The sequence below is a fragment of the Nicotiana tomentosiformis genome, chromosome 5 (assembly GCF_000390325.3).
Source record: "Nicotiana tomentosiformis chromosome 5, ASM39032v3, whole genome shotgun sequence".
Classification (NCBI taxonomy): Eukaryota; Viridiplantae; Streptophyta; class Magnoliopsida; order Solanales; family Solanaceae; genus Nicotiana; species Nicotiana tomentosiformis.
The window spans coordinates 9,171,192-9,182,561 of NC_090816.1; the positions used below are offsets into that span (position 1 = coordinate 9,171,192).

The window sequence follows — 11,370 nt, forward strand, 5'->3', positions numbered from 1 at the left end:
GTCGATCCACAATCACCCAAACAGCATTGAACTTCCTCGAAGTCAGTGGGAGCCCAGCTACGAAATCCATGGTGATCAGCTCCCACTTCCACTATGGGATCTCTAACCTATGAAGCAAGCCACCCGGTCTCTGATGCTCATACTTAACATGCTGACAGTTTATACACCGAGCCACAAACCCAAGTATATCCTTCTTCATCCTCCTCCACCAATAGTGTTGTCTCAAATCCTAGTACATCTTCGTGGCACCCGGATGAATGTAATACCGTGAGCTGTGGGCCTCCTCAAGAATCAACTCCCAAAGCCTATCCACATTGGGCACACATATCCGGCCCTACATCCTCAACACGCCATCATCACCAATAGTCATATCTCTAGCATCACCTCGTTGAACCCTGTCTTGGAGGACGAGCAGATGTGGGTCATCATACTGACGCTCCCTGATACGATCATGAAGAGAAGGCCTAGAGACCACACAAGCCAATACCCGACCCGGCTCTGAAATATCCAATATGACAAGCTGGCTAGCTAAGGCCTGAACATCCAATGCCAAGGGTCTCTCTGATGCTGGAAGATACGCTAAACTCCCCAAACTCTCTACCCGGTGACTCAAGGCATCGACCACTACATTGGCCTTCCCGGGATGGTACAGAATGGTGATATCATAGTCCTTGAGAAGATCTAACCACCTCCACTGACGCAAGTTAAGATCCTTCTATTTGAACAGATGCTGCAAACTCCGATGATCAATGTAAATCTCGCAATAAACCCCGTACAGATAGTGCCGCCAAATATTCAAGGCATGAACAATAGCTGCTAACTCAAGATCATGGACATGATAGTTCTTCTCATGGGTCTTCAACTGGCGCAAAGCATACGCAATCACTCTTTCCTCCTGCATCAGAACACATCTAATACCTATCAGTGAGGCATCACAATACACTGTGTACGAACCAGAAGCTGATGGCAGAACTAGAACTGGGGTCGTGGCCAAAGCAGCCTTGAGCTTCTGAAAGCTCTCCTCGCACTCATCCGACCACCTGAATGAAGCACCCTTTGGGTCAATTTGGTCAAGGGCGATGCAATAGATGAAAAACCCTCCACAAAATGACGGTAATAGCCCGCCAAACCAAGAAAACTCCTAATCTCCATGGTTGAGGATAGTATGGGCCAACTCTGCACCGCCTCTATCTTCTTTGGATCCACCTGAATACCCTCGTTAGACACCACGTGCCCCAAAAACACCACTGAACCGAGCCAAAACTCACACTTGGAGAACTTTGCCTAAAGCTTCTCCTCCCTTAATCTCTGTACCACAATCCTCAGATGCTGGGCATGATCCTCCTGGCTACGAGAGTACACCAGGATATCATCAATGAATACAATAACGAACGAGTCCAAATAAGGCAGAAACACATTGTTCATCAAATGCATGAACGATGTTGAGGTGTTAGTCAGCCCAAACGACATCACGAGGAACTCATAATAGCCATATCGGGTCCTGAAAGTTGTCTTAAGAATATATGAATCCCGAATCTTTAGCTGGTGATGCCCTCTCCTCAAATCAATCTTGGAGAACACCCTCAGCCCCTGAAGATGGTCAAATAGATCATTAATACATGGCAAATAATACTTGTTCTTGATTGTGAACTTGTTCAACTGCCTGTAGTTAGTGTATATCCTCATAGAACCATTTTTCTTCTTTACAAATAGAACCGGTGCACCCCAAGATGACACGTTAGGCCGAATAAACCCCTTATCAAGGAGTTCCTGAAGTTGTCCCTTCAACTCCGTCGGTGCCATACGATACGGTGGAATAGAAATGGGCTGAGTGCCCGGCACCAAATCAATACCGAAGTCAATATCCCTGTCAGGCAGCATGCCAGGCAAGTCTGCAGGATACACATCCGAAAAATCATGCACCACCGGAACAGAATCAATGGCAGAGGTATCTGCACTAACATCCCTCACAAAAGCAAATAGGATTGACAACCCTTCTTAACCATCCGCTGAGCCTTCAAGTATGAAATCACTCTGCTGGGAACATAGTCTATAGAACCGCTCCACTCAACTTTCGGCAACCCTGACATTGCTAACATCACAGTCTTAGTGTGACAATCTAGAACAACATGACATGGAGACAACCAATCCATATCCAATATCACATCAAAAACGACCATACTAAGCAGCAAAAGATCCACTCTAGTCTCCAGACCCCCAATAGTCACCACACATGACCGATATATGCGATCCACAATAATAGTATCACCCACCGGAGTAGATACATAAACAGATGAAATTAAAGACTCACGGGGCATATCCAGAAAATGAACTAAATACGAGGAAACATATGAATAAGTGGAACCATGGTCAAATAATACATAGGCATCTCTGTTGCAAACTAAGACAATACCTGTAATCACAGCATCTGAAGCAATGGCATTTAGTCTGGCATGGAGGGCAAAGAAATGGTCCTGGCCACTCCCTGATCGGCCTCCCCCTCTCGAGCGACCCCTAGCTAACTGGGCTCCACCCCGAGCTGGCTGAGCGGGTGGTGGAGGGGCTAGTGCTGATGACATAAACTGGCTCCTCTGCGGAGATGGACCTCCCACTATACGGGGACACACTCTCCTCATGTGACCAAACTCCTCACACTCATAACAACTCCCCGGTGCTGATGCTGGGGATTGAAGGGAGCCCCGAGCAACGGGATAACTGGCAAAAGGACGTAGCATAGATGAACCCTGACCTAATGGAGCACGGGACGAAATCTGCGTTGGGAGGGCACCGAGAGATGAACGGCCCTGCTGATAACTAAGAGAATCATGGCCAGATGATGCACCACAGTGACCTGGACGAGCCGTCTAGGCATGTCTGAAAGGACGGCCTCTACCGTGCTGGAACTGACCCCCAAAAGGAGCACCGCTAAATCCTCCCTGTCCACGAGGCCTATTGGCCTCTCTCTCAACCCTCTCATGACTGCGAACCATCTCAATATAATGAACAATGTCGACAACTTCATCGAAAGTATCACCAGACACTCTCTTTATGGCCATAAGCAATTTCAGTTCATAAGTGAGGCCATCTATAAACCTTCTGATCCTCTTCCTATTTGTGGGAACCGACCAGATAGCATGATGGTCCAACTCCGAGAATCGCATCTCATACTGCATCACAGACATATCACCCTGACGAAGCTGCTCAAACTGTCTGCGCAGCTCCTCTCTGCGGGACTGAGGCACGAACTTCTCCAGAAAGATAATGGAGAACTACTGCCAGGTAAGGGGCGCTGCACCGACCAGCCTACGCCTCTCGTAAGCTTTTCACCAACTGAATGCAGCCCCAGAGAACTGAAAGGTAGTGAATGAGACCCCACTGGTCTCCAGAATACCTGCTGTAGGGAGTATCCTCTAACACCTGTCCAAGAAACCCTCTGCATCCTCTCCCTATGCACCACTGAAAGATGAAGGCTGGAGTCTCCCAAACCTCTCCAATCTACGATGCTCATCCTCAGGCATAGCAGGAACCACATAGTCCTGAGCAGTTGCAACCGGCTGGGTTGGTGGTGCCCCCGGTGTCTGGAATCCCTGTACCACCTGCTCTAGTGTGCGGGCAATGGGAGTCTGAGCACCTCCCCCAACCTGAGAAGTGGTTGTTGCGGCCGGAATAGAGACCGCCTGATCAAGGCTGGTACACGCAGTCAGAATCTGAGCTAAGGCCTCTTGAAGGCCTGGAATCACAATAGGCACAGGTGGTACCTGAGCTGGTGCATCAACAACGGGAATCTAGTCCTGATCTGGGGCAACTGGTGGATCTGCATGTACTGCCCCAACTGCTGTGCGGGCTTTACCTCTGACCCTACCACGGCCTCTACCACTACCTCGGCCTCTCGCGGCCCTAGCTGGTGGTACTGGTGGCTGTCCATCCTGTCCAGTAGTACGAGTCCTCACCATATATGAGAGAATGAAATAACAGATGTTTAGTTACTAGAATTAACAGATTCGCACGACAAGAATTCAAGAATGTGGAGTTTCCTAAGGGTTCTGCAGCCTCTCGAAGATAAGTATAGACGTCTACATGACTCTACTAAACCTGCTCATGACTCGTGAGACCTATGTAACCTAGGCTCTGATACCAACTTGTCATGATCCAAAACCTAAAGCGTCGTGATGGCGCCTATCGTGATACTAGGTGAGTCGACCCTTCCAAAACACTTTCAAAATTTAACAGAAATGAATTAAGACATTTAAAATAACCGAGTTTTTTTCCATAAATACGGGGGTAAAACCCAAATAAAACATAAGTGCGAAAAAATAGCCCGACATCAGGGTGTCACTAAGTCATGAGCATCTAACAACCAATCTAGAAAACGGAGTCTACTACATTCTGTGCCAAATGCCAATACAAGAGAGAAAAGATAATAAGAAAGGAGAAACAAGGACTACGGACGCCGGCAGCTACCTCGTAAGTCTCCGATAATCAGACCGCGCACGAACTCAGCGACTGCCAGAACCGTACACACCTGGAGCTGCACATAAAGTGCAGGGTGTAGCATGAGTACAACCAACTCAGCAAGTAACAGAATTAAATAAGGAACTGAGAAGCAGTGACAAACTATAATAAGAGAGATCATTTCAAAAGTTTTCAGTAAAGAGCGAACATGCTTTTAAATCCGGTGGTATAAGTCAAATCAGTTCGAGCTCAAGTAAAACAGATATGAATCTTCCAGAAATTTTACATCAACAAATAACAACTACGTGCAACAATAAATAAAATCAAGTACAACCTCTCAAGGCAACAGTCGCTCAGCTCATCTCAACAGATCATACTCTCGGCTCTCAGTCGTCAATACACACTCTCAATAGGTACCTACGCTCACTAGGGGTATACAGACTTCGGAGGGGCTCCTTCAGCCCAAGCGCTATATTGCTGCGGCGTGCAGGCTTATCCAATATTTTTTTGTGGCGTGCAACTCGTTCCAAAATTTGTTGCGGCGTGCAACCCGATCCAATAATATATTTAGCCCGAAGGCTTGTTGCGGCGTACAACCCGATCCAAAATACCTCACAGCTTGCAGCTCGGCACTTAGGCCCTATCTCAGTCATTAACCTTTCCAGCCACTCGGGCTCACAGAATATCAAAATAATTAGCCCAAACAGAGAATACAACAAGTATCAACAAGAAATGCGAGGAAATGAAGATATAATACACAAGTAAGACTGTGACTGAGTATAAGACAACAAATTAGTAGTCAATTCAACAAGTATTCGACCGTTGCGGGTCCCAACAGTGATATCATATGGCCTAAGTATGTTTTCTAACATGAAAGGTAGTCAATTGCTCAAAGACAAGGAAAAACAAGTAATAACAATGGCTATTCGACTTTACAATCTCACGGGATGGACCAAGTCACAATACCTCATGGTGCACGCTCACACGCCCGTCACCTAGCATGTGCGTCACCTCCAAATATTCACATCATACAAATTCTCGGGGTTTCATACCCTCAAAACCTAATTTAAGACTGTTACTTACCTCAACCGCACAGAAATCCTACTCCGAAATGCCCTTACCTCTCGAATCGGACTCCAAATGCCCCGAATCTAGCCATAAACAGTATGTGATAATCAATATTGGCTATAAGGATCAATTTCACAAGAAAATTACTAAAATATAGTCTAAAATCTGAAATCGGCTCAACCCAGCCCCCCAGGCCCATGTCTCGAAACCAGACGAAAGTCACAATACCCGAAAGCCCATTCACTCACGAGTCTAACCATACCACATTTATCAAAATCCGACCTCAATTTCCCCTCTAAAACCCCAAAATTCACTCTCCAATTCCCAAGCCCTAATCTCCCAATCTCACCTCAAACACACACCAACAAGGTGTAAAATCAGTGGGAAAACACCATTATTGAAGATAAAGAGGCACAAAGAACTTACCTCAGTGATTACACTGAAATCTCTCTCAAAATCCCCAAAATTCGAGCTAAAAAATGATGAAAATGGTGAACAATCTAGAAGTGTTCTATTTATAGGTTCTGCCCAGACTTCTCGCACCTGCGACTCCATTTCCGCATCTGCAGGCAAAGCCCCGCTTCTGCGGAAAATTCCCTAAACTCAGCCTCCGCTCCTGCGATCTAGTGACCGCATCTGCGGTATTCGCGGGTGCAGGAAGTACATCGCACCTACGGTCCAAACTCGCACCTGCGCCCTTAAATCCGCTTATGCGACCATCGCAAGTGCGGGAATTCCATCGCATCTGCGTCCTCTACCCAGGCCCTCCTTAGCCATATATGTGGCTCCTCCTTCTCTTCTGCAGGCTCGCACCTGCGGTTCCCACTCCGCAGGTGTGGTTATACCAGTAGAAGCAACTTCATCTGCAATTCCTCAACTCCTATCAAGCTGTTAACCACCTGAAATCACCTCGAGGCCTCCGGGACCTCAACCGATCATACCAACAAGTCTTATAATCCTATGCGAACTAAGTCGAACCTTCGAATCACTCAGGACAACATCAAAACATGAATTACACTCGGATTCAAGCCAAAATAACTTCTAAACTTTCACATTCCACAAACGATGACGAAACCTACAAAACCACGTCCAATTGACCTCAAATTTTACACACAAGTAAAAAATGACATCGCAAACCTATGCTAACTTCTAGAAATCCAATCCGATCCCGATATCAAAATTTCCATTGCCGACAAAAATCGCCAAAATTCCAACTTTCGCTAATTCTACTACGGACCTCCAATTCACATTTCGGACGAACTCCTAAGTCCAAAATCACCTAACGGAGCTAATGGAACCATAAAAGTTAAATCTGAGGTCGTTTTCCCATAAGTCGATGTCCGATCGACTTTTCCAACTTAAGCTTCCAATTAAGAGACTAAGTATCTCAATTCACTCCAAAACCACTCTGAACTCGAACCAACCAACCGGTAAGACCTAATATAACTGTAAAGCACAAAAGAAGCAGAAATATGGGAAATATGGCTATAACTCTCGAAACGACCGGCCGGGTTGTTACAGCTATTTGGATTTCCCTGAGTTAATTTCAATGTTATGCCCCTTTGTATACAATTCTGTTTGTTTTAGTACTACTCTGTAGTTCCACTAGCTTCAATTCTATGAAAGTCCTCATCTTAACTCATATGTGGATAGTTAAGTTGATTCATGATGCTTGCCTGATTCGTAATTAAAACTTGTGTGATAGTTGTTGAACTTTGTACTAAAACCCTTAGGAAACTATGTTCCTGGTCAAAATTGCTCTTTTCATGTTGAATCGTGTATGCATAATGGACTATTTCTCTTCAAGTCATATGACAATGCTATCTGAATACTTAGACTAATATGCTAGCCTGAATGCATGCCCATTATATGTGCCCAACCTGAACGATTTCTAATCATTATGCCTAGGTGTAGTTGGTTACTTATACATATTGCTTATTCTAAGTTTGGTTTCTTACCTTGTTCTGTATTATTATGATAATTAACTCATGCACAAAATGTGTTCTAATTCTTGTTGAGATATCCATACCAAACTTTATCTTTCTAGAGATCTACTGTTAGCTATGACCTGTTCCCATGCTATATGTAACCCTATTGTGTGCTTTTGTTTCACTTGCTCAATTATGTGTTCTTCATTATTAGTTGAGACCTTTAGAGTAAATCTCATAACCAATATCTTCTCCTATATGTGGCCAGTACAAGGTTTAATGCTTGTTTGTCCTATTGATGTGAAGCTGACATGTTTTTGTTTACTATAAGTCTTTCTGTTATTGTAACCGATACTCTGCATGTTAAAGTTTTCTCATTCTTAACTAAGTGATTGCTCGATCATGAACATGTTCTGTTATGTTGTTTTTACTAGGCCTTTATGTTAAAACTTTCATGTGGAGGCTATGCTCTACTTGTTCTTGTCTATGACTCTATTAGATTTCATGTTTAAATATCATGTCTAAAGTTCTTTTAGGCTAAGCCTGAATCATTTTTCTTTTGAAACTCTTTGGAATAGTTCACTATCTTGTGATCCTTTAACTTTGTTTCTGAGAATACAAGCATGAACCTTCCTTGTAAACTTGTTAGTATTTCGTATGATCTTGTCTATGTGCTTTGGCTAGAACTGTTGATTAGTTATAGTTTTAAGAGTTAATTAATTAATTCCACGAGTGGTCTGTCACCTGTATGGTTAAGTTTGGCGTCCATTTGGCTAAGTAAGTCATTCCTTGGGCCTAGTGTTGGGCCGTATGTGTTGTTGGACATGGGAATTTGATTCAGGAATATTCTACTATCCTTATGAGCCTAAGATTTGGGTCTGTTGGTTGGTGAGGTGGCTGAAGGCTCAAAAATTCACTGGGTTATTTTATTGTGGGCCTTGTACTATTTGATGGGGGCATGTACTTGTTTCAGCCTGTATTTTTGTCATCTTTGAGTTTGTGTTATTCCATTTTGGTCATGTAACTTGTAATGACGAATAATTGGGGTGTTAGTGAAATTAGGGAATGGATGTACTTTGTTCTTGCATAAAGGGTAGAGAACATACCTATAGGGTCTACGTGCTTTATTTGCTATCTTGTTAACTTGCTCTACTTCTGCACGCTAGTAGAAATCATGTCTATAAGAAATCACACACTTCACTCAACTTGCCTAATACCTGACATTATTCAAAGCATGACTGTTTGACTAAATATTTTACCTACTCTCATGTCTACTCCTGTATGATTATTAGATAGCATGCCTATAGGGTCATAATAATACATACCTTTGTTAATACTCATTTAGATACCATGACAATAGGGTCTTAACTAATTGATTAATTGGTTGTTTATGTTATTTTATTATATTGCAGCCTAGATAGCATGCCTATAGGAATAAGTATGATAAAAGCGAGTTCAAATACGACCTATTAGAAATCTTGCCTATAGGATACTGTTATTCACCTAGAAAGCATGTTTATAGAATCAAACTCTGGTAATTTCGAGTTTTAATAGCTTTCACTACCCAATGCGCAAACAACTTAGAAATCATGCCTATAGGATAGTGTCACTCGCCTGAGATGCCTAAAATCAGTGCTAATAATCCTGAGTTCGCGAATAGTTTACTGCATCCTCGTTTAAGTTATTTAGAACAATAATGATGAATATATGATACTGGAATTCAGAATTACCTAGAAACCATGCCTATAGGATTTTAAGTCTTGATTATGAAACTGTGTACTGCCTAAACTGCTCGCGTGCATTTGTTGTTTATGTGTGGAGGCTAACTTGGGCCTTTAATGTCTTTATGTGAAGTCCTATCTGTTTTGAATGTCGCTTAGTTTTATTATTGTAAGCAACCTAGGAGAAGTCTATAACTATCCAAATAGTAGGTCCAAAGCCTCCTGTACCATAGGTATGGGACGGGTAGTGCACACATATGATACGATTTAGACAGAATTAGAATGCCTTTAAGTAACAACTTCAACATAGTAATTGAGTAGCAGGAGATGCTAGTCAATGTACGCTGAATAATATGAGCAACCTCTACCTTAAGGGAGTTGCGAAGTATTATTTATGTTGCACGGGGTGATCCTTTAGGCTAAAAAACTTAGGACCCCCCCCCCCCCTTTTCTTTATATACTTCTTTTTACACTTAGTCATCTAATATAGACCAATGTAGTTATATCATTGTAATCATTAAGATTCGTATCGATTTTCATGTGTTATAGTAAGACTCTTCAACTTCTAAATTTCTCTTTGTCTATTTGATCATCTAGCCTAATCACATAATCCACATAGTTAAAGTTCGAGCGGAACCCACAGTCGTAGATTTCGAAGAAATGCCTAACACCTTCTCTTCGAAGTAACTTGAGCCCTTACCCAATCTTTGGTGACATTGACTAAACAAATAGAGTTATTTGCGGATAGGTTCCCTAACGCACCATAAAAATCATTAGGTGGTGACTCTTCTCTTTTAATACCTTCCTTAAAATAGTTGTCACACGTCGAAACCCGATTTTGCAAGAAAATGGGGCGTGACAAAACCAAAAGAAGGTGAAACATTGCTAGTCTACCTCGTGGTTTCAGAGGTTGCGAGAAGTGCAGTTTTAGTCTGGGAGGACGAAGGTACGCAATTTCCCATTTATTACATTAGCAAAATTTTAAAGGGAGCAGAAACTCGCTACCCACATTTGAAAAATCTGGCCTTATCTCTCGTAGTCGTTGCTTGGAAGTTGAGGCCCTACTTCTAATGCCACCCGATAGCTATGGTGACTAGTGTATCTTTGCAGAACATCCTCCATAAACCCGAGCTCTCGGGTAGGTTGGCCAAATGCGTCGTCGAAATGAGTGAGTTTGACATAGAATATAAACCAAGGACTGCAATTAAGTCACAAGTCTTGGCTGACTTCGTGGCCGATTTCAGTCCGGCACTACTGCTTCTGGCAACCAAGGAGGTAGTAATGGTGTCGGAATCGACATCAGAGGTTTGTAACTTATTTACGTACGGAGCTTCCAATGTAAAAGGGTCCGGACTCGGAATAGTCTTAATCACGCCTTTGGGGGAAACCTTAAGGCAAGCCATTAGAACGATCCCTTTAACTAATAATGAAGCAGAGTATGAAGCTTTGATTATAGGGCTTGAATTAGCCTGGAGACTTGATTATGAGATTATCGAAATTAAATATGACTCGCAGCTGGTGGTAAATCAGGTCTACGGATCTTTGATACCAAAGAAGAACGTATGCAACAATACATGGTAAAGGTCCATGCTCTTTTGGCACGATTCCAAGAATGGTCAATTATTAATATTCCGAGGGAGGATTGCCAAGAAGCGGATGCATTATCAAACTTAGGATCATCGACAGAAATAAAGGGATCGGAGTCCGAGACGGTAGTGCAAATAATGAACTCAGTCCTCGATACGGATGGTTACTATGAGGTAAATTAGACTAGTCTTGTCTAGGACTGAAGAAATGAAATAATTAACTATCTCGAGCACGGGAAGCTGCCCAAAGAACCCAAAGCACTACGGGCGTTACGCGCCAAAGATGCATGTTATAGCTTCAAAAGAGGCCAATTGTATAGATAATCCTTCCAAGGCCCGCTGGCCCGGTGCTTAGGAGTGTCAGAAGCTAATTATGTCATGAGAGACGTCCACGAAGGGATATGCAGCAATCACTCGGGTGCAGGTTCTTTGGTGCTGAAGTTGGTACGGGCAGGATATTACTGGCCTCCCATGGAACAAGACGCCAAAGACTTCGTACGAAAATGTGATAAGTGCTAACGCTACGCACCACTAGTACACCAACCGGTAGAATCCTTATATTCGGTTCTGTCCCCATGGTCGTTCATGAAATGGGGGAGGGATATCGTCGGACCG

The 11,370-nt window shown here is 43.3% G+C and overlaps 1 protein-coding gene across 1 annotated transcript; it reads right to left on the bottom strand.

Annotated features, from left to right (window-relative positions):
- Positions 1 to 715: 715 nt before the first annotated feature.
- Positions 716 to 3,182, bottom strand: LOC138891901 (uncharacterized). The gene is made up of 5 exons (XM_070175587.1): positions 2,909 to 3,182; positions 2,414 to 2,851; positions 1,843 to 1,952; positions 1,269 to 1,348; positions 716 to 1,040 (listed from the first exon to the last, which is right to left on the bottom strand). Exons 1-5 carry the CDS (start codon positions 3,180 to 3,182, stop codon positions 716 to 718), a joined length of 1,227 nt encoding a protein of 408 aa, XP_070031688.1.
- Between the last annotated feature and the right edge of the window lie 8,188 nt (positions 3,183 to 11,370).

What these genes read in the sequence shown, in the direction of transcription:
- LOC138891901 (XM_070175587.1), bottom strand. Translation starts at nt 3,182, where the DNA reads ATGTCTGTGATGCAGTATGAGATGCGATTCTCGGAGTTGGACCATCAT. An exon ending in TAGCGGTGCTCCTTTTGGGG is followed by an intron (nt 2,852 to 2,908) that starts GTCAGTTCCAGC and finishes CGGCTCGTCCAG; the next exon opens with GTCACTGTGGTGCATCATCT. An exon ending in TTCAGATGCTGTGATTACAG is followed by an intron (nt 1,953 to 2,413) that starts GTATTGTCTTAG and finishes ATGTTAGTGCAG; the next exon opens with ATACCTCTGCCATTGATTCT.